General features: G+C 53.0%; 1 protein-coding gene across 1 annotated transcript; it reads left to right on the forward strand.

Annotated features, from left to right (window-relative positions):
• The first annotated feature begins 3,218 nt into the window (after positions 1–3,218).
• LOC100076735 (flavin-containing monooxygenase 5-like) lies at positions 3,219–16,214 on the forward strand. The gene is made up of 9 exons (XM_029080347.2): positions 3,219–3,495; positions 6,811–6,951; positions 7,788–7,976; positions 8,244–8,406; positions 10,220–10,362; positions 11,735–11,934; positions 12,724–13,076; positions 14,758–14,830; positions 15,816–16,214. The coding sequence occupies exons 2-9, from the start codon at positions 6,817–6,819 to the stop codon at positions 16,162–16,164; spliced, it is 1,605 nt and encodes a 534-aa protein (XP_028936180.1). The 5' UTR covers positions 3,219–3,495; positions 6,811–6,816; the 3' UTR covers positions 16,165–16,214.
• Positions 16,215–23,091: the final 6,877 nt, after the last annotated feature.

Genomic DNA, 23,091 nt, shown 5'->3' on the forward strand with positions numbered 1-23,091 from the left:
GCCGGGATTAGAACCCACGACCCCTGACTCCCAAGCCCGGGCTCTTTCCCCTGAGCCACGTTGGGATCTGGGTTCTAATCCCACCTCCGTCGCTCGTCTGCTGTGTGACTCTGAGGGGGTCGCCTCTCTGTGCCTCAGTTCCCTCAACTGCCTAATTCATTCATTCAGATGTATGTATTAAGCGCTTGCAGTGTGCAGAGCACTGTATTAAGCGCTCGGGAAAGGACAATAAACAGCGACATTGTCACCACTTGTCAGCTCTTTGACTTTGGGCAAGTCACTTCACTTCTCTGTGCCTCGGTTACCTCATCTGTAAAATGGGGACTAAGACTGTGAGCCCCAGGTGAGAAAACCCGATGACCTTGTATCTACCCCAGCGCTTAGAACAGTGCTTGGTACATAGTGAGTGCTTAACAGATACCATTATTATTATATCAGTAATAATAGTAAGCGGCTTAACCAATGGAAACTGTTCCAAGCCGGACGCACTGGTCCAAACTCCTGGTCCCGGATCCATCCCTACCTATCCCCCATCTCATCCCTGCCCAGAGCCTGCCACGTCGGAGAGAATCCGGATCCTTTCAAGAAACCTCTGTGGGGTTGGGGGGGCCGTGGCAACGAAGACGAGCGTCCCCTCCCACTGCCGTAATAATGATAATAATAATGTAATCGTTAAGCGCTTATCACGTGCCGGGAACTGTTCTAAGCGCTGGGATGGATACAGGCTAATCGGGTTGGACACAGTCCCTGTCCCACGTAGGGCCCGCCGTCTCAATCCTCGTTTTACCAGCCGGTCAATCATATTTATTAAACGCTTTCTATGTGCAGAACGTCGCACTAAGCGCTCGGGAGAGTCCGATGCCCCAGTGAACAGGCACGTTCCCTGCCCGCAACGGGGTTCCCTTACAATCTAATGGAGAGCAACTCTAAGGCTCTTACAACTGTTGCGGAGTGTTATTATTTTTATTCTCCTGACTGTGCCGAGGGCAGCTCCCGAGGCCTACCGAAACCCGCTCGGGGACTGGCACGTAGTGAGAGCCGAGTGGTCCGTGGCCTGTCCCAAGGTGACCCAGCCACACACCCCGGGAACGGACACACGTGGCCTCCGGGACGGTGAGGCCAGCCACCGGGTCCACCGGGGCTACCCAGGGGACCCCGCCTGCCCAGGTCTCACAGCTTCGGGTACCTCCTACTCCCCACAAGGAAATCTGGCCTTCCCAACTTGGCCCTCTGCCTGGCTCTCTCTCTCTCTCTCTCTCCTCTCCCTCCTCTCTCCTTCTCTCCCTCCTCTCTTTCTGTCCTCTCTCCTTCTCTCTCCTCTCTAGCCTTCTCTCTCTCCTCCTTTCTCCTTCTCTCTCTTCTTCTCTCTCCTCTCTCTCACCTTCTCTCTCTCCCTCCCCTCCTCTCTCTCCTCTCCTTTTTCTCTCTCCTCTCCCTCCTCTCTCCTTCTCTCCCTCCCCTCTTTCTGTCCACTCTCCTTCTCTATCCCTCTCTTTCCTCTCTAGCCTTCTCTCTCCTCCTTTCTCCTCTCTCTTCTCTCTCCTCTCTCTCGCCTTCTCTCTCCCTCCCCTCCTTCTCTTTCCCCTCTCTCCTCTCTCCTTCTCTCCCTCTTCTCTTTCATTTTTCTCTCCTCTCCTCTCTCCTTCTCTCTCTCCCTCCTCTCTCATTTTTCTCTCCTTATCTCTCTCCTTTTCTCTCTCTCTCTCCCTCCTCTCTCTCATTTTTCTCTCCTCTCCTCTCTCTTTCCTTCTCTCTCTCCTTTTCTCTTTTTCTCCCTCTCCCTCCTCTCTCTAATTTTCTCTCCTCTCTCTTTCCTTCTGTCTCTCCTTTTCTTTCCCTCCCTCTCCCTCTCCCTCATTTTCTCTCTCTTCCTCTCTCCTTTCTCTTCTGTCTCCCTTTCTCTCTCTCCCTCCTCTCTATCTCTCCTTTACTCTCTCTTCCTTGCTCTCTCCATCCCTCTCTTCTTTCTCTCTCTTTGTCTCTCTTTCCTTTGTCTCCTTTTATCTCTCTCTCCTTTTTTCTCCCCCCCTTCTTTCTCTCCTCTCTCCCTCTTTCTCTCACCACACTGCTTCACAGATCTGTGTGAACAAGATGGGACATTTACTGGTTTGGGGCAGAGCCGGGGGGCGGGGGCGGGGGGGGAAGGACGGAATGTCCCCGAGAAGTCCCCCGCAGGCCTGGATTTGAGGAAGGCAGTGTCTCCGCCCATTTGTTTGTGGATTCAATGGCTAAATGAACTGTCCGTCCCTGAACCTTGCTGTCTAAGCCCAAGACCAAACACAGATAAACGGAGGCGATGTCAGCAGAGCCAGGGTGGGCGAGGCCGGGGCAGCTGAAGACGAAGGGCGAAGGAAAGAGGTTGACAGCGATTTTAAGGAGGGAAGAGACACCCCTAGAAACCTCTCTCTGGTTCCAAATGATAATAACGGTACTTGTTAAGCGCTTACTATGTGCCAAACATTGTTCTAAGAGCTGGGTAGATAGAAGTTAATCAGGTTGGATACAGTCCTTGTCCCACACGAGACTCACGCTTTTATCTCCATTTTCCAGACGAGGTAAACCGAGGCACGGAGCAGTTAAGTGACTCGCCCAAGGTCACACAGGAGACAAGTGGCAGAGACCGGCTTAGAATCCGGGTCCTTCTGACTCCCAGGTCGAGGCTCTATCCACCAGGTCACGACGCTTCCCCTGTGGGAAGGGAACGTGTCTACCAACTCTGTTACGTTGTCCTCCCCCAAGTGCTCTGCACACGGTAAGCGCTCAATAAATAGGTTTGATCGATTGATTGATCTCTGCTCGGGCTCGTTAGGAGTCAATAAGTGAAGGAAAATGAAGCAGGCGGCTAAAGGGGTGACGGAGGAGGCCGGGAGTCGGGGCCTGCTCCGACCCGGGGCCGAAATCCACGGCGAAGTAGCCGGAAGGAACCCCTGCCCGCTGGAGGCGCAGAAACGGTGACCGTTGGAGTATTACGGCCTTGCCGTGGCCCCGAGCTCCTGCGGTCGGGCGTACGTGCCTGCACGGGCCTGTTGTGTCAACGATAAGGCCGAAGAGCACGGTCTCCTTCAACAGAGCAAGGACAGGGCCCCGTCTTGGACAAACAGTGACTCACCCTTCTCTAGATCCAGGAATCACCAGAAGGGCCCCTCCCGCTCCAGCCCCTTTGGCCAAAAAGCATAAAAGGGGAGGGGAGGTTCATTTCCACCTGTCCCCCCACTGCCCGGGCTCCACCTTGGGATCGAGACCCTCGATGGATGAGGGAGTTTAATCCTCCCGGGGCAAGGCTCACAGAGGAGCTCCAGAGAGACACGGCCGGGGGCCGTGGAACGGCCGCCTGAGTGGGGAGGGGGCCGAAGCCCGGGCTCCGACCCCTGCCCGAAGACGACAGACCCCTCCACCCCAAGAAAGGGGTAGCGATCAACTGGGGGTGAGACTCCGCTCGCTCGCTCTGACCCAAGTCCCCTTCTGGGTTCCAACGGAGAGCCGTCATCTACGAAGGTATTTGTTTTCCTGGACGGGGCCGAAGCTGCCCTCCCTCTTTTATCCGTCGGTAATCCGGCCCCCCATTCCCCAAGGTTCATTCATTCGGCCGTATTTATTGAGCGCTTACTGTGTGCAGAGCACTGTACTAACCCCTGGAAAGTACAGTTCGGCAACAGAGAGAGACAATCCCTACCCAACAACGGGCTCACGGTCTAGATGGGGGGAGACGGACAACAAAATAAAACAAAACAAGTGGACAGGCGTCAATAGCGCTCACCCATCAGACCTTTCTCTCCCGCGCTTCAAAGCCTTATCAAAGGCCCATCTCCTCCAAGAGGCCTTCCCTGATACCCTGATAAACTCCTTTCTTCTTCTCCCGCTCCCTTCTGCGTCACCCTGACCCACTCCCTTTATCCATCCCCCCTCCCAGCCCCACGGTTCTTATGTACATATCTGTAATTTCTGTATATATATTAGAAAGTACAATATAACAATAAGCAGACTCGTTGCCTGCCCACAGTGAGTTTACAGTAGTAGAATCCGATTCTTATGGGATTCAATAAAGGGATAATAGAGGGAAAATTAGAGACAGAGAAGAAAACGTTGTGGGTGCTCAGGATGGCCTCTGGTTAGTACCATCTTGGGTTGGGTTGTTGGGTAAGGATGGTCTCTATCTGTTGCCGAATTGTACTTTCCAAGCAGCTCAGCACAGTGCTCCGCACACGGTAAGCGCTCAATGAATACGATTGAATGAATGAACGAATGGAGGGGCCGTGGGTCTGACTGTGTACCGACTGCCTTGAATATTCTTTTAGAATCTTCTCCTCCTCTCGCTCCGGGGGCAGAGCCAGAGCAGACACCCTCAAACAGCTTCCTGGTTTTCATTTTAGCTATCCTGCCTTAGCGGGATCTCACTTCTCAAAATACATCTCTTCCCCACGACCCCCTGAGAGACAGAGATTTTCTAGACTGTGAGCTAGTTATAGAGCGGGGAATGTGTCTCTTATGCTGTTCTACTGTCCTCTCCCAAGTGCTCAGCACAGTGCTCTGCACAGAGTAAGAGCTCAATAAATACCACTGATTGGTAGGAGAGGAGCCCTCCTGCCTGTTATATTGTCCCCTCCCAAGCACTCAGTGAGGTGCTCTGCACACAGTAAGCGCTCAAGAAATACCATTGATCGATAGGAGAGGAGCCCTCCTGCCTGTTCAATTCATTCAATAGTATTTATTGAGCGCTTACTCTGTGCAGAGCACTGTACTAAGCACTTGGAATGGACAATGCGGCAACAGATAGCGACAATCCCTGCCCGGTGACGGGCTCGCAGTCTAACCGGGGGGAGACAGACAGCAAAGACGGCAGTGAGGACTCAATAAATACCACTGATCGATAGAAGAGGAACCCTCCTGCCTCTTATATTACGACACTGTCCTCTCCCAAGGGTTCAGTATAGTGCTCTGCACGCAGTGAGCGCTCAATAAACACCACTGATTGATAGGAGAGGAGAACCCCTGCCTCTGGCATCGACGGCCTCCTTGAGGGCCCTTCTGGATTGAAAGAAAGCCCCCCTCTCCCCCAAACCTCCTTGCAGTTAGTCAAAATAGACGAGTGAAAAAAGCAAAATCAACAGCCTGGATCTCTAGTTCTCAGACGAGGGAGAGATTATCTGAACAAACGGCTCTAGGCGGGATTGATGGTTCCCTTTGGTTCCCTAGTTTATGAGGCAGGAGTCGGATTGACAGGCCAAAGGGCTCCTATTTGCAAAAGATGAGGGAAAAAATAAGGAGGGTATTTGTTCAGTGCTTACTGTGTGCCCGGCGCTGTACTAAGCGCTTGGAGTAGCTCTGGCAGGGAAAGGAGAATTGGGAATCATCCAATCTAGATCTAATCGAGAAGACAGCACCGATGGGAGAAATTTACCTGGTGGGGTTGCGTGTGAGACACTTAATGAGCCAATGCAGGACCACCTATTCATGTTGGTATTTGTTAGGCGCTTACTATGTGCAGAGCACTGTTCTAAGCGCTGGGGTAGATACGCAGCGTGGCTCGGTGGAAAGAGCCCGGGCTTGGGAGTCAGAAGTCATGGGTTCGAATCCCCGCTCTGCCACTTGTCAGCTGTGTGACTGTGGGCGAGTCACTTCACTTCTCTGGGCCTCAGTTTCCTCGTCTGTAAAATGGGGATTAAGACTGTGAGCCTCACGTGGGATAACCTGATGACCCTGTATCAACTCCAGCGCTTAAAACAGTGCGCTGCACATAGTAAGCGCTTAACAAATACCAACATTATTAGGATAATCAGGTTTTCCCACGTGAGGCTCACGGTCTTCATCCCCATTTTCCAGATGAGGCAACCGAGGCAGAGAGAAGTTAAGTGACTTGCCCACAGTCACCCAGCTGACAAGTGGCAGAGCCGGCATTCGAACCCATGATCTCTGACTCCCGAGCCCGGGCTCTTTCCACTGAGCCACGCTGCTTCTCCATTCGTTCAATCGTATTTATGGGGTGCTTACTGTGTGCAGAGCACTATACTAAGCGCTTTGGTTTGGTGTGGGTGTGGGGGTGAATGTTTATGAGTAGGTGGCTGAAACCCGCTCAGGGCGGGCACCTGGAGAGTTCCCGGTCCTCTACCGGTCTCGGCTACGGGAGGGAGAGCCAAGCCGAGGCCCGTCCGTTCCGTTCCTGGCTCGGCCGGTGGCTAGCGAACGGCGGGCCACCGGCTACGAGTCAAAACTCACCCGTGCTGGCAGCGGCGGCCCGGGAGAGAGTCGAGGGCGGAGACTTGACCGCGCGGAAGGAGGCAGGGGTCAACCCCTGCCCGATTTTGACCAAGAAAACTCTCTGGATCCGCTACCGGAACGATTACGGACGGAGGCGGGGCCTTCTGGGAGACCAAGCCACCTTCGTGTGTATGTGTGTGTGAGACTGAATGTGCCTCAGTTCCCTCACCTGAAAATGGGGATGAAGACTTCCAGCCCCATGTAGGTCATGGACTGCGCCCAACCTGATTTCCTCGTATCTACCCCAGCGCTCAGTGTCTGGCACATAGTAAGTGCTTAAAAAATACCATTAAAAAGGCAAATAGGACAACACCAATAATATAATAATAATAACCGCTCTTCGCCTCATCTCGGCGATACAAAATGGGCAAAGCCCATACCCCCGGGGCCACGTTAAGGTGGTTGGGAGGCATTTCTGGAAGACGATCGTCGGTGGGAACGCCGTAGGACGTTTCGCCGGGTTAAAAGAAAGTCTGAATGGAGGGAGGACTCAATCCCCCCACCCTCCCTCCTTCGGAGCGATGACAAACGTTTTCGGTTCTCCGGGTGATTCAGGTGACCATGGGCCAGAAGAAGGTGGCTGTGATCGGAGCCGGGATCAGTGGGCTGGGGGCTATCAAGTGCTGCCTGGAGGAGGGGCTGGAGCCCACCTGCTTTGAAAAAAGCGATGACATCGGGGGTCTCTGGAGATTCCGGGTAAGTTTGGGTTGGCTCTAGAGCTGGGGAGCCATCGTGATTTTGAGATCCGCAGCTGAGAGAGGGGAAGCACTGATGGTAAATTGTACGGCTCCTCGAGGACAGGAGACGTGTCTACCAGTTCTGTTGTGTTGTACTTTCCCAAGTGCTTAGTACAGTGCTCTGCACGTAGTAAGGGAGTGGCCTAGGGGATAGAGCCCGGGCCTGGGAGTCAGAAGGACCTGGGTTCTGATCCCGGCTCTGCCGCCTGTCTGCTGTGAGACCTGGGGCAAGTCGCTTCACTTCTCCGCGCCACGGTTCCCTCCTCCGTAAAATGGGGAGCCCCTCGTGGGACGTGGACTGTGTCCAACCAGCTTAGCTCGTATCTACCACGGCGCTTAGTATAGCGCCTGGCAGACGGAAAGTGTTTAATAAATACCATTAAAAAAGAGGGGGGAAAAAAGAAATTGTTCGTCTCCCAAGGAACAACTTTTTCTGTGCTCACAGCGTGGCTGGGATCACGGATCCCTCCACTGGGCCTTTTCAGTCGCACGCAATCGGAGGTGAACTCCCTCATCTGGGGGGCCTTCTCCGAATGCGACGGGCAACTATATCGATCCATCTATCAGTGATATTTACTGAGCCCTTACTGTGTGCAGAGCGCTGAACTGAGCGCTGGCGAGGGCACGATAGATGGGTAGACGTGATCTCTGCGACCCATTCCCCGCCCTCAAGAAGCTTCCCGTCTATCGGGGGAGAAGCCTGTAGAAGCAACAGGGAAAACTCACCGTCCAGTACGCTTTGTTCCCGACACGGCTCTTCCCAAAGACACGGGAGGCTTCCCTCGTATCCCGCAGGAGAAGACGGAAGACGGGGCCCCCAGCATCTACCGGTCCGTGACCATCAACACGTCCAAGGAGATGAGCTGCTTCAGCGACTTCCCCATCCCGGACCATTTTCCCAACTACATGCACAACTCCCAGCTCCTGGAGTATTTGCGGATGTACGCCACGCACTTTGACCTCCTCAAACACATCTCTTTTCAGGTACAGAGGCAGTGAAGGTGGTTCTGCTTCTTGGAGACTCTCCTCCTTGGGGTTGAGGGAGCTCCTCGGGGGCTCTGAGGGCTCTCCTTCTTGACATTTTGGGGTCCCTCGGGCATGGGGTTATTTTGTCCCCACGCTAGTCCCCAAATGGGTGGCACGGGAACACCGCCCGGTTCCCGGAGGGCCTCGTCGGCTCTGGGATTCCAGGGAGGCGGGGGCCACGACCGTGACCGGCATCCGCCCTCCCCGCCCCGGCCCCGTTCTCAGACCGAGGTGGTCAGCGTGAGGAAGCGGCCGGACTTCCCTTCCAGCGGCCAGTGGGACGTGACGACGGAGGCCGCCGGGAAGAAAGAGTCCCACGTCTTCGACGGGATCCTGGTCTGCAGCGGGCACCACACCGAACCCCACCTGCCGCTGGACTCCTTCCCCGGTACCTCGCTGGGCCCCCGTGGCGGGGTAGGGAGAGGAGGGGATGGCCAGCTCGCCTGGAGAGGGTTCTTTGAGTATTTCCAGATAGAGATTCACACGGCATCTGGGTACCGAATCATCCCATCATCCCCTGAAGTCGTTCAGTGCATGATAAATATTCCCTCACCTACTCCACTTAGCACCCCTTAGTTGCTTTCGTGAAAAGAGCAAAATAGAGATAAACAAAGCGGAGTTTCTGAGTTGTGGGTTGTTGGGTTTTTTTCCAGTAGTAGTGAGGGGTTGCACTGAGTCATTCACACTCTCTGGCCCAAGCGCCTATATTTAAGTAGTAGTCAGGCCATTTAGCGAGCACTCCACTGGGCGCAACGCACTGCATTAAGCGCTGGGGGAAAGTACAAAGCGAAGAAGAGACACAGCCCTGCCCACGAGGAGCTTACTTCCAAATAACGTCATCAAAGTAAGTAATTGAATGTACAGTTTTTTTGATGGTACTTGTTAAGCTCTTACGCTGTGGCACTCACCGTACTCAGCACTGGGGTCGATCCAAGCGAATCAGGTCGGACACAGTCCCTGCCCCCCACGGGACTCACAGCCTTCAGCCCCATTTTACAGATGAGGGGACTGAGGCCCAGAGAAGTGAAGTGACTCGCCCAAGGTCACATAGCAGACAAGGGGCAGAGACAGAATTAGAATCCACGACCTTCTGACTCCCAGGCCCGGGCTCTATCCGCTGGGCCATGCTGCTTCTCTACAACCGAATAAGCGTCTATCAATCAATCAGAGCTATTTATTAAGCCCATATTCATTCATTCAATAATATTTCTCGAGCGCTTACTATGTGCAGAGCGCTGTACCGAGCGCTTGGAATGTACAATTCGGCAACAGACGGAGACAATCCCTGCCCAGGGATGGGCTTACAGTCTAATCGGGGGAGACAGACAAAAACAATAGCAATAAATAGAATCAAGGGGATGTACATCTCATTAACAAAATAAATACGGTAATAAAAATATATACAAACGAGCAGAGCCCTGTACTAAGCACTTGGGACAATATAACAGAGCTTGGGACCAAGTGCTTAGGACAATATAACAAAGTTGTTAGACGCATCATCCATCTATCTACATTTATCAATCAATCAACTGTATTTATTAAGCGCTCACTGTGTGCAGAGCACTGTACTAAGTACTTGGGAAAGTACAACAATAAACCGTGACAGTCCCCGTCCACCACAAGCTCGCAGTCTGGGGCGGGGGGAGACGGACGTCGATAAAAATAAACAAATAGATGGATAGATATACGTAAGAGCTGAGGAGTGGTAAAAATAGGAAACCGAGTGCTAGAGATGCTGGTTGGATAGAGATGATTTGGGGTGCTAGGAGGAATTAATTACCGACATTCATCTTGTGGAAGCGTCTAGCGAGTCTCTTGTACTGGACTCTCCCAAGGTCTCAGTACAGTGCTCTGCGCACAGTAAGGGCTCACTAAATACCACTGATTAGTTGACGTAATGTCAGACGACCGGCCGTGGAGCGCGAGCCCCGTGTGGGACAGGGACCCGTACCCACCCCGGCACTCAGTACGGCGCCTTGCTCGTAGTGAGCGTTTAATGAATGTCACAGTCGTTATTATTAGAAGATTTCTGGGCACCTCTGCTCTACCAAGCACTGGGTCTCCCCTCAGAGACCACCGGCCGACAGGGCGTCGTGTAATTTACCTTTCGGTGGGCCTTACTCCGTGCCGGTCCAGATCTAGAAAGGATAAAGGGCTTGGGTATCCAAAATCTCACCTCGTCTTTCCTCTCTCCCCGCCAGGAATCAACAGGTTCAAGGGTCACTATTTCCACAGCCGGGAGTATAAGAGTCCCGAGGAGTTCGCGGGGAAGAGGGTCGTCGTGATCGGCGTGGGGAATTCTGGGGCCGACGTGGCCGTGGAACTGAGTCACACGGCCAAACAGGTGGGTGGGGGGGGGGGGAGATTCCTCCGCGAGGACACAGTCCCCTGCCCCGCAGTGGGATTCCCGGAGCCCCGCCCGGCACGCTCAGCCTCGGGCTCGTCCACTCTCTTCTTCACACATCAGCGAGTCGTAAGACCACGAGCGAAGCCGCTATCGGCCGGGCCAATGATGCGTTCATTGCTCCGTCCATCGTCCATCCAGGCTTCTAGCTCCAACGGTGACAACGGAATGCTCACGGGAGCCTCGAGAAGGTGGCCGATCCATCGATCAATCGGTGGTGTCTGTTGAGCGCTTACCGTGTACAGAGCACTGTGCTAAGCCCTTGGGAAAATCCAATCCGCTCCCTACCCACAAGAAGCGTAGAGTCTAAAGCTTTCAGTCTAATGTGTTGGTTTATTTAATGGCAGTTGTTAAGCACTTATTCCGTGCCAGGCGCTGCTCTAAGCTCCGGGGTCGATACAAGCGAAACAGGTTAGACCCTGTCCCGCGTGCGGCTCGCGCTCGTAATCCCCGTTTTCCAGATGAGGTGACCGAGGCCCAGAGCAGTGAAGCGACTTGCCCGGGGTCACCCAGCGGACGAGCGGCGAAGCCGGGAGTAGAAGCCAGGTCTTTCTGACTCCCGGGGCCGGGCTCTACCCACTGGGCCACGCCGCTTTCTAGTCTACAGCCCAGAAAGGGGTGGGGTGGAGAACCCAGCCTCCCTTCGGGGTCAGGGTTGTGAAGGAGCTTCCGTCCCTCGGGCCCGTGAAAGGACAAGCCACAGGGCAGTCGCGGGGAGTGGTCAACTAGCCCAGGTGTGAGCCAGCCAGCCGCATCCAGGATCGGGAGTCGGAGGTGGGCGGCCGGACGTGGCCAGCCTGGAAGCTCCTTGAGAACAGGGATCACTACTGGGCAAGTCACTCACTTCTCTGTGCCTCAGTTCCCTCGTCTGTAAAATGGAGATGAAGACTGGGAGCCCCGCGTGGGACAACCCGATACAACCTTGTATCTGCCCCGGCGCTTAGAACAGCGCGTGGCAGGTAGCGAGCGCTTAAGACATACCATCTTTCAGCGCTTAGAACAGTGCTTCGCGCATAGCAAGCGCTTAACAAGTACCACAGTTATTATTATTAACCCTACGGGACTCTCCCAAGCGCTCGATAAACACCTCGGATCGATGGATCGAAGGACGAGGACGAGGAGGTTTTGACTCTCCCCCGATTAGACCGTAAGCCCGTCAGTGGGCAGGGGCCGTCTCTATCCGTTGCCGATTTGTCCATTCCAAGCGCTTAGTCCAGTGCTGTGCACATAGTAAGCGCTCGATAAATGCTATTGAATGAATGAATGACTAAAGTAAAGCGACTCGAGCTGGGGCTTTTCCCGGGTTCCTCAGGTGTTTCTCAGCACAAGGCAAGGAGCTTGGATCTGGAATCGGGTTTGGGACGCAGGCTATCCCATGGACACCGTCCTCTTCACTCGCTTTAACGAGGTGCTCAAGAAGACCCTCACCACGTCCATGTTGAACGACTGGGCCGAGAACAAACTCAATTCGAGGTTTGACCACGCCAACTACGGCCTGCAGCCTCAGAAAAGGTAAGCGCTCGACGATTCTCCTCTCCGACCGTCGGAACCACGTGGGACGCCGGGGCCGGGATGCCAACTGCTCTAGACCGGAAGCCCGCTCTCTGCCGCTTAGGTCACGTGGGTCGCAAACGCGTAATAATAATAATGATAATACTAACTGGGGCATTCGTTAAGCACCTACTAAACTAAGCGAACGATTAAGAAGCCACACGTCCTAATAACAACGATGGTGTTTGTTAAGGGTTTATTCTGTGCCAAGCGCTGTTCTAAGCACTGGGGGAGATGCAAGGTCATCAGTCTGGACTACAATCCCTGTCCCACAAGGGGCTCACGGTCTTCATCCCCATTTTACGGAGGAGGTAACTGAGGCCTAGAGAAGTTAAGCCACTCGCCCAAGGTCACACAGCAGACAAATGGCAGAGCCGGGATTGGAACCCACGTCCTCTGACTCCCAAGCCCGGGCTCCTGCCACTAGGCCACAGGCCTGGGAGTCAGAAGGACCTGGGTTCTGATCCCGGCTCTGCCACTAGTTTGCCGGGTGACGTCGGGCAAGTGACTTCACCTCCCTGGGCCTCAGTTCCCTCATCTATCTGAAGACTGTGAGCCCAAGGTGGGCCAGGGACTGAGGCCAATGTTATGAGCCTGCGTCTACCCCAGCGTCGAGTACAGTGCCCGGCACACAGCAAGCGCTTTACGATCCCATTAAAAAAATAAAACCATCACAGAGTGAGGGAGCTCTGTCTTGGCTCCCCAGGTGAACCTTCTTCCTCCGTTCGTCCCCCCGCCGCCGCCATCCAGGTTTCTAAACTCCCAGGTGAGCATCAACGACAACCTGCCCAATCACATCATCTCCGGCCGGATCGTGGTGAAGCCCAACGTGAAGGAATTCACCGAGTCGGCCGCCGTCTTCGAAGACGGCAGCGCGGAGGAGCCCGTCGACGTGGTCATCTTCGCCACCGGCTACACGTTCTCTTTCCCTTTCTTCGAAAAGCCCGCGGAGGTCATCGACGACCAGGTGTCCCTCTTTAGCCGGGTCTTCCCTCCGACCCTCGAGAGGCCGACGCTGGCGTTCGTCGGCCTGGTCCAGCCCGTGGGGGCCCTGATCCCAACGGCGGAACTGCAGAGCCGCTGGGCCACCCGGGTGTTCAAGGGTGAGTGGACGGACGGGTCTCCGGTAGCCCACGCTCTTCACGGGAAGAAGAGTAACGACGGCAGTCGGCGAGCGCTTACCGTGCGCCGAGCACTGTTCTGAGCTCTGGGCTGGATACCGGCTAATCCGCTTGGACCCAGTCCCTGTCCCCCGTGGGGCCCATTTGACAGATGAGGGAACTGAGGCCCTGAGAAGTGAAGTGACTCGTCCAAGGTCACACGGCAGACAAGGGGCCGGGATTAGAACCCAGACCCTTTCCACTAGGCTGTACTTACTGCAGCGCTCTGCACGCAGTAAGAGCTCAATAAATATTACTGACTGATTGATGGATTACTCCCCGTCCTCTCCCTGACTTCTCCTTCCTGCTTCCCTATTTGTAATTATTTTTGCCCGTCTTCCCCTATTAAGGCTATAAGCTCCTTGAAGGCAGGGAAATGTGTTTTCCCTGCGTTGTACTCTGCTAAGCGTTCAGACAGTACATTGCACGCAGTAGGAGCTCAGTAAACACCCTCTGTACTTCTAGCAACCCCAATGCCGGATACCAGCGATCTGATGTCATCACTGTCGATTTTATTTAGTGAGCTCCTCTGTCCAGCCAATAAATCAATCAGTTCAGAGCACTGTACTAGGTGCTTGGGGAACATACTTAGGGAAGCGATATGGCGGAGTGGATAGAGCCGGGCCTGGGAGTCGGAAGGCCATGGGTTCTAATCCCGGCTCCGCCACTCGTCTGCTGCGTGACCTCGGGCAAGTCGCTTCGCTTCTCTGTGCCTCAGTGACCTCATCTGGAAAATGGGGAATAAGACTGTGAGCCCCATGGGGGACAGAGACTGTGTCCAACCCGATTTGCTTGTATCCACCCCCAGCGCTTAGGACAGTGCCTGGCACCTAGTAAGCGCTTAAGAAATGCCAGTATTATTATTATGGCTACGATCGATATTATTATTCGAAAGTTGAAAGCACAGTGTGCTGGAGAGGAACTCGTTCTAAAGGAGGAGACAAGTTCATCTAAAGATCATATGTGACGCATGAAAGGCAGACGTAAGAAAAATGTAAAAAGCAGCATGGCCTAGGGGAAACATCATAGGATTTGGAGTCAGAGGACCTGGGTTCTAATCCCGACTCTGCCACTTGCCTGCCGCTGGGTGACCTTGGGCCAGTCACGGATGTTCCCTAATCAATCCATCCATCCATCGTGTTTATAGAGCACTCCCTGTGTGCAGAGCACTGTACTAAGCGCTTGGGAGAGGGCCATAGGATAGCGTCGGTAGACGCATCCCCTGTCTCACCGTCGCCCTAAAATGCCCAGTGAAACCACGCGGTCTAGAAGACTTGAGTGCGTGGAAAATGTCTTTCGATAATGCTTGTCTGTCTGTCTTCTCCCACCGGATTGTCGACTCCCCGAGCGAGCGTCTCTGCTAATTGTGCCGTACTGGACTCTCCCGACCGCTTAGTACAGTGTTCTGTACACAGTAGGCCCTCAATGAAACCCATGGATTGATCACGGAGAGGCATCGGGTGGGTCATCTCGGCACCTCCACCTGCCTCTTCCCCAGAAGCCTCTTCTCTTTGTCTTGGCAATTCATCCGATCGTATTTATTGAGCGCTTACTGTGTGCAGAGCACTGTGCTAAGCGCCTGATCGCTGTACTAAGCGCTTGGATCCTGGATTTTCTTCCTTAGGGCTGTGCAAACTACCCTCCGCAGAAGACATGATGGTTGACATCGCCCGGAAGAGGGAGGCCATGGAAAAAAGGTAGGCCCCTTCCCCCGGAGCCCATTACCTATTAAGAGGAGCAGCGTGGCTCAGTGGAAAGAGCCTGGGCTTGGGAGTCAGAGGTCATGGGTTCGACTCCCGGCTCTGCCACTCGTCAGCTGTGTGACTGAGGGCGAGTCACTTCACTTCTCTGTGCCTCAGTGACCTCATCTGTAAAATGGGGATTAACTGGGAGCCTCACGTGGGACGACCCGATGACCCTGTATCTCCCCCAGCGCTTAGAACGGTGCTCGGCACATAGTGAGCGCTTAACACATACCAACGTTATTATTGTTTAACCGCTTTTTTCCCCATCCTTCCCTCCCCACCGCATTAACTACATCTTGTCTGTGTGCTCCTTCAGCCCTCTGATTCCCCACCCCACAGCGTGTAGATATTCTTGTATTATCCATCAGCCGTATTTATCGAGCGCCTACTCCGTTCAGGGCACTGTACCGAGTGCTTGGGAAAGTACGACACAACAATCTAACGGCCGTATTCCCTGCCCACAACGAGCTGACGGTCTAGAGGGGGAGACAGACATTAATATAAATAAGTTACAGAAATGGACATAAGTGCCGTGGGGCCGGGGGCGGTTTGGTGGCCAATAAAGGGAGCGGGTCAGGGCGACGCGGAAGGAGAAAACTCGGCCCTTTCCCCTGCTGTGATTTATTTTAATGTCTGCCTCCCCATAGAGACCGTAAGCTCCTTGGGGTCAGGGAATGTGTCGGTTCATTGTTCTACTGGACTTTTCCCAACGCCTAGTTCAGTGCCCCGCACCGCAATAAGCGCTCAGTGATGGATCGATCTATCGATGGAGAAGGTCAGCCGGGGTCCTCTTCGGTGAAGAATTCCCCCACCTCCCTAACTGGGGCCCGAGAAGACCCTCCCGCCGGACCCGGGGGTTCTGCCCAAAGACCGGGTCCGGCGTCCGAACCCCGGTCAGCCCTGAGCGGTCTGTGAGAAGGCCCCTGCTTTGTTTCAGGTTCGCCCAGAGTCCCCGCCACTGTCTCCAGGAGGATTACATTAAATACATGGACCGGCTGGCCTCCCTGGCGGGCGTGAAGCCCAGCCTGCCGTCTCTCCTCCTCTCGGACCCCAAGCTGGCGAGGGAGGTCTTCTTCGGCCCCTGCACGCCTTACCAGTATCGGCTGCAGGGCCCGGGGAGGTGGGCCGGAGCGAGACGAGCCATCCTGACCCAGAGAGGACGCATCCTTAAACCCCTGAGGACCGGCCCCGTCAGGAGCGGCCCCAACCTGTCGCGGTGGCCGTCTTGGTTTATGTGCCTGTGTGTCGGAGCGGGCCTGCTGCTCTTCGTCCGGTCCTGCTGCTAAGCGTTGTCGGGGGTTCTCAAGCGGGGAAAGGATCCACTTCCTGACCCTGATCCTCGGTTCTCGAGTGTTCCTCGTTCCGGCGGAGGAGCAGAGTTGACCTCCAGAAGGAAAATTCCTCCCCCTGGAACCCCCCTGGGCTCGGCTTTGATCTTGGTGACCGTGCCATCTTTCAGTCAGTCGGTCGGTCAGTCATATTGTTTAGTGAGTGCAGAGCACTGTACTAAGCACTCGGGAGAGGACAGTAGAACGGTATGACACATACATTCATTCATTCATTCATTCATTCATTCAACAGTATTTACGGAACGCTTACTATGCGCAGAGCACTGTACTAAGCGCTTGGAATGGACAAATCGGTAACAGATACAGTCCCTGCCCTTCGACGGGCTTCCGGTCTAATCGGGGGAGACGGTCAGACAAGAACAGTAGCGATAAACAGAATCGAGGGGATGAACATCTCATTAAAACAATAGCAAATGAATGGAATCAAGGCGACGTACATCTCACTGACAAAATAAACAGGGTGATGAAAATATATACGGTTGAGCGGACGGGTACGGTGCTGAGGGGAGGGGAAGGGAGAAGGGGAGGAGCAGAGGGAAAGGGGGGAAATGAGGGGAAAAGAGGGAAAAACATCCCCCGCCCACAACGAGTTTACGGTCTAGAGGGACTCGGATATAAAGAAATAAATGACAGATAAGGACGTAAGCGCTGAGGAGATGTGGGGGGGCTGAATAAAGGGAGAGAGGCTGACGCGGGAGGAAGTGGGAGAAGAGGAAAGGGGGCCTTAGTCAGGGAAGGCCTCTTGGAGGAGATGGGCCGCCAAGAAGGCTTTGAAGGTGGGCAGAGTCGTTGCCTGTCGGATCTGAGGAGGGAGGGCCTTCCGGGACAGAGACGGGACGTGGGCCAGCGGCCGGTGGCGAGATAGACGAGATCGAGGGACGGCTCGCGTCCTCTCCGGCCCTTCGTTCGACTGAAATTCTCAAAGGGCTGGGTCCAGGTCGGGGCGTGTTCAGTCCACGGTCCCTTCAGGCCCCTCGGCAGCCCGGACTTGGAGTCCGCACATCCCTGAGTGCCGAGGCTCCTTCACCTTCCACTGTACCGCCCCTCTGCGCTCTGAGGTTAGAGCAGTGAACCAAAGAGAGAGTAAGCCCCCTGAGAGGACGGAGTCCTGATGTACTGGTTTATTACCCCCCCCAAAAATATTATGAGAAACCTACTGTTTAAGCTAGCCTCGTCCTCCCACCAGGATTTCCTCTGAGGAAACTATAACCCAAAACGATTTTTTTTCTCTTTCTTCCCTCTGTCTTTATTAACATTATAATGTTCGAACCACACTCCCGAGGCCCACCCGCCTTCTCTCTAGAGGTAAATGCGCTAACTTCTGACAAATGCATTCTCATGATTGCTCCATAAAGCTGGAGAAACAGTCTCAACAGGTAGACCACATATCTAATCGGTGGCAGACAGGCAAACTAATGTATTAAAAAAGTGATTAAAGACTATTTGATGCTCTTCTATTTCTCCTAAGACTCAAACAGTTTCAGTCTTCCCCGTCATTTATTGAATAATTTTGAGCGTCGGGTGTCCTTCGGTTGATATCCGTGAGAGATTTCCGATTAAATACCGTGCGGTCTGAATTCAGTCGTTAAAGCCCCCGGAACGTCTTCTCCCACCCTGTCCCAGTAACTCTACTCTGTTTTCAGTTTAGAATGGTGGACTTTCGCATCCGTATCTTTCATTCGCTAGACTGCAAGCTCGTTGCGGGCAGGGAACGCGACTGCTAACTCTGTTACGCTGTACTCACCCAAGCGCCTAGGACAGCGCTCTTTCACACAGTCAGCGCTCACTAAATACCACCGATGATGATTCTTCCCATAAACCATATCCCCATAATATCTGGACCATGCTCTCCTAATAATAATAATAACTGTGGTATTTGTGAAGTGCTTACTACGTGCCAGGCACTGTACTAAGCGCTGGGTTGGATACAAACAAATTGAATGCGGTCCCTGTCCCACCTGGGGCTCCCAGTCTCGATCCCCATTTTACAGATGAAGCAACTTCATTTTTCTGCGCCTCAGTTCCCTCATCTGTAAAATAATAATTACGGTATTTGTTAGGGGCTTACTATGTGCCGAGCACTGTTCTAAGCACTGGGGGGGGGGATGCAATTTAGGTTGTCCCACGTGGGGCTCACAGTCTTAATCCCCATTTCACAGATGAGGTCAGTGAAGTGAAGTGAGCTGCCCAAAGTGCACGGCTGACAAGTGGCGGAGCCGGGATTAGAACCCGTGACCTCCGACTCCCTGGCCCAGGCTCTTTCCACGAGGCCACGCTGCTTCTCTCCCTACTTCCCAGCCAAGTCGTGAGGCCGAAACGAGAGCGGAAGAGCGAGAGCGCTTCGGAAACGCGGGGGACAAAGGCGAGATCTCCGGTCCAGCCCTGAGTGTTGGGTTAATAATAATAATAATAATAATAATGTTGGTGTTTGTTAAGCGCTTACTATGTGCCGAGCACCGTTCTAAGCGCTGGGGTAGACACAGGGGAATCAGGATGTCCCACGTGGGGCTCACACTCTTAATCCCCATTTTACAGATGAGGCAACCGAGGCACAGAGAAGCTAAGTGACTTGCCCACAGTTGCCTGGCTGACGGACAACGTGAGAAAATTGACGTTAATGAACCCCCCCTGCGGTGTGAAGAAGACTGTCAACTTTTGTATAAACAAAGAGAAATCATGAAAGATAAATACACTGATGGGTTTGAGCACCACCTCGGGGACGGAGGGCAGGAAAAGGAGCGAGAATCCCTTGCTCCTGCCTCTCCCCTCGGCCTCCCCGTAGGGTGGGGAGAGAGACCGGGTGGACCGGTCGGACTTGAAATCTTCCCGCGCCACCGGTTCCGGGACGTGGTGTCCCAGAAAACGGTTCCAGAAACCTTGCCCCCGGAGGCTCCTCGTCAATCGGTCATCCGTCAGTGGAATCTCTTCGGCGCGCAACGTGTGCAGAGCATTGAACTAAGCGCTTAGGTAGAGACAATCACTCTATCCCGCCTCACGGCCTCGTTGAAGGCCCATCTCCTCCAAGAGGCCTTCCCTGACTAAACCCTCCTTTCCTCTTCTTCCACTCCTTTTTGAGCCACCCTGACGTGCTCCCTTTATTCATCCCCGCCCCAGCGCTTAGTACAGTGCCTGGCACCCGGTAAGCACTTAACGATCGCCGCAGTTAATTCAGAATAATCGAGACGGCTTCCAAGGGGTGAGCCATTTCTGAATTCCACTCTCCTCTCTGTGGAAGAAAACCTCAGAGCTGTTTCAAGACCACCTTCAGCGATGCGCTTAGTGTGAGGCGTTGGACTTGGGAAAGTATTCGGACACGAGACCCCCTGTTTTTTTTCCTCCAAGGAGGTGATCATCTAAAGGGGGAGGCGGACGGACAGGCGGCTTATTTAAAAATCGTTGGAGAAAGGGAATGTCAGGGTGAATTATCAGAATTAATCAGAATAAATAATGGAGTGTACGGTTAAATATACGCAGATTCTTATGTGTTGAGAAAGGGTGTAAACACCTAAGGGCAAAATGCACTTTTATCTGTCCACATATTTTGTCAACGTGTCTGAATGTCCCTTGCGGGGCTTTGTGACATCTCTAGGGATTTACTGAACTGCCTGGGATATTCTGTGATAGCCCGACCCAGGAGGTTCAACTATTTGAATCTCAGAAACCGTTTCCAGTCATCCAAAGATCCGGCCTCTTTCCGGAATCCTTCCCCCACCAGCCCACAGAGGACAGCCTGGCCTCCACCCTCGGCAATTTTATCGTATTTTTTTTCACGGTATTTGTTATACGTGTTTTAACAAATAGGTCGTATTTTTTAGGGAAGCTACGTGGTCCAGTGGATAAAGCCCGGGCCTGGGAGTCAGAAGGACCTGGGTTCTAATCCCGGCTCTGCCACTCGTCTGCTGCGGGACCTTGGGTAAATCACTTCTCTGGGCTTCAGTAAAATGGGGATTAAGATGGTGGGAGAGGGACTGTGTCCCACCAGATTATCTTGTATCCGCCCCGGCACTTAGTACAATCCCTGGCACATAGGAAGCGCTTAACAAATATCATAAAAAAGCAACCCAATCTCCGCTCCTAGCAATTCTGTCGTATTCTACTGTCCAAAGCACTTAGAACGGCGCTCTGCACGTAGTAATCCCTCAATGAGCACCGTGGGTTAATTGATTTTGAATCCTATCCCTGGCCTCAGTCCTTACAGATTTATGTCATTTTTTTTAAAAAATGGTATTTATTAAGCACTTACTATGTGCCAGCTCCTGTACTAAATGCTGGGGTGGGTACAGGCAAATTGGGTTGGATACAGTCCCTTTCCCACACGGGGCTCAGAGTCTCAATCCCCATTTTACAGATGAGGTTACTGAGGCCCAGAGAAGTGAAGTGACTTGTCCAAGATCACACAGCAGACAAGTATTGGAGCCAGGATTAGAACCCGCTTCCTTCTGACTCCCAGGCCCGTGTTCTTTCCACTACGTCATGCTGCTTAAGCACTGACATACGCACACACATATATATGTATCTATATATTCATTTTTTGCATATATGTATACACCAAATAATTATAATTTCTTAGAGGAGCCGTGCGGCCTAGTGGAAAGAGCATTAGTCTGGGAGTCAAAAGGACCCGGGTTCTAATCTCTAATCTCATCTAATCTCAATCTCATAATTATTATCATTATTATCATTAAGCTGCCAAGGATGGAAATCAAGATGTACCGAATTGCAACAGGAGTTATGAGTGTATGTGGGTGACCAGTATGCTAGGTCTGTATTCATTCTTTCATTCAATCATATTTATTGAGCGCTTACAGTGTGCAGAGCACTGTACTGAGCGCTTGGAAAATACAGTTCAGCAAGAGATAGAGACAATCCCCGCCCACAACGGGCTCGCAAGTCTAGAAGGGGAGATTTCTTCTCCGTCCCTCTTAGACTGCGAGCCCCACGTGGAACAGAGACTGTGTTGGATGTGCTTACATGACATCGAACTCAGCATTTAGAACAGTCCTTTTTACATAGTCAGTGCTTAATAATAATGATGTTGGTATTTGTTAAGCCCTTACTATGTGCCGAGCACTGTTCTAAGCGCTGGGGGAGATACAGGACAATCAGGTTGTCCCACGTGAGGCTCACAGTCTTCATTCCCATTTTACAGATGAGGTCACTGAGGCACAGAGAAGTGAAGTGACCCGCCCACAGTCACACAGCTGACGAGTGGCAGAGCCGGGATTCGACAAATTCCATTATTATTATTACTCTCTGAAAGGAGTCAACTCAAATTCCATTATTATTATTATTACTATCCGAAAGGAGTCAACTCCAATCCAAGTTTTTCGCTGACAGGATCTTCCTCTGCTCTGCTAAGCCACCGAAAATTCTTTGATGTTGGTGGAGCGGGAAGGCGGCCCCATTTATTAATTGAATAATCGCGGTTGGGTCCTCCAATCCCGACGGAGAACCTGTCCGGTTAAAAAGGGCCTCTCCGGATTTAAGTCCGGAGCCACGAACCGAGAGGGCGAAGAGGAGGAGTTGCAGCATAAAGCAGGATCTGGAAAGTCCAAACATCCTTGAAGGCCCAGGGGTGGAGGGTGGAGATCACCGCCTCAATCTTGCACCCGCCACTCAACTGGAGACAGACATCTGGACGTCCAGAAAACCCGAATTCTCCCCTTCTCGCAGGTGGGTCTTTTTTCTTTTCTTTCTGATATCTGCTAAGCACTCACTATGTGTCAAACCGGTAAGCACTTACCGTGTGTCAAACACTGCTCTAAATTCTGGGGTTGATGCAGTTAATTAGGTCCCTGTCCCGCGCAGGGCTCACAGTCTAGGTAGGAGGGAGAAGAGGGATTCAATCCCCATTTTACAGGTGAGAAAACGGAGGCCCAGAGAAGTGGTTACCGGCCCAAGGTCACAATAATAATAATAACAACCGTGGTATTTGTTAAGCCTCTCCCGTGAATTCGACGCAGAAGAGCGTGTATACGCTGATGAAGCTTCGCGCTATAAAGAAGCAGCGTGGCTCAGTGGAAAGAGTCCGGGCTTGGGAGTCAGAGGTCATGGGTTCGAATCCCCGCTCTGCCACTTGTCAGCTGTGGGACTGTGGGCAAGTCGCTTCACTTCTCTGGGCCTCAGCGACCTCGTCTGTAAAAGGGCGATTAAGACGGTGAGCCCCACGTGGGACAACCTGATGACCTTGTCTCTACCCCAGCGCTTAGAACAGTGCTTGGCACATAGTAAGCGCTTAACAAATAGCAACGTCATTATTATTATGGAGTCGCTATGGGTCGGAAACGACTCGCCGGCATTAGAGGGAGGAGAAGGAGAGCCGGGATTAGAACCCATGACCTTCTGCCTCCCAGGCCCATGCTTTATCCACTATGCCGTGCTGCTTCTAAACTGAGAAGCCATTAGGGAGCCATAATGATAATATTATTATTGGGATATTTGCCAAGTATTTACTATGTACCAAGCGCTGTGTTAAGGACCATAACAAATGGAAAGCTTTGGGGGGCCTTTATATCGTTCAGATCAATACGGCATAAAGTGCGTGACTTCTGGAGAAGCAGCGTGGCCAATCAGTCGGTCGTATTTATCGAGCACTAACTGTGTCCGGAGAACCTCACTGAGCACTTGGAAGAGCACAAAAGAGCAGAGTCGGTAGACACAGTCCCTGCCCACAGTGAGCTCACAGTCCAGAGGGGGAGACAGACATTAATATAAATATATAAATTACGGAAATGGACAGGGAAGCCGTGGAGCTGAGGGAAGGGTGGGAAAAGGGAGGAAATCCACCCGCAAGGGCGACGCAGAAGGGAATGGGAGATGAGGAAATGAGGGCTTAGTCGGGGAAGGCCTCTTGGAGGAGACGTG

Source organism: Ornithorhynchus anatinus, chromosome 16, assembly GCF_004115215.2.
Source record: "Ornithorhynchus anatinus isolate Pmale09 chromosome 16, mOrnAna1.pri.v4, whole genome shotgun sequence".
Lineage (NCBI taxonomy): Eukaryota > Metazoa > Chordata > Mammalia > Monotremata > Ornithorhynchidae > Ornithorhynchus > Ornithorhynchus anatinus.

Coding starts and splice junctions, on each gene's coding strand:
- LOC100076735 (XM_029080347.2), top strand. CDS start 6,817: ATGGGCCAGAAGAAGGTGGCTGTGATCGGAGCCGGGATCAGTGGGCTG. Junction 11,935..12,723: donor GGCCTGCAGCCTCAGAAAAG/GTAAGCGCTCGA, acceptor GCCGCCATCCAG/GTTTCTAAACTCCCAGGTGA. Junction 14,831..15,815: donor AGGGAGGCCATGGAAAAAAG/GTAGGCCCCTTC, acceptor GCTTTGTTTCAG/GTTCGCCCAGAGTCCCCGCC.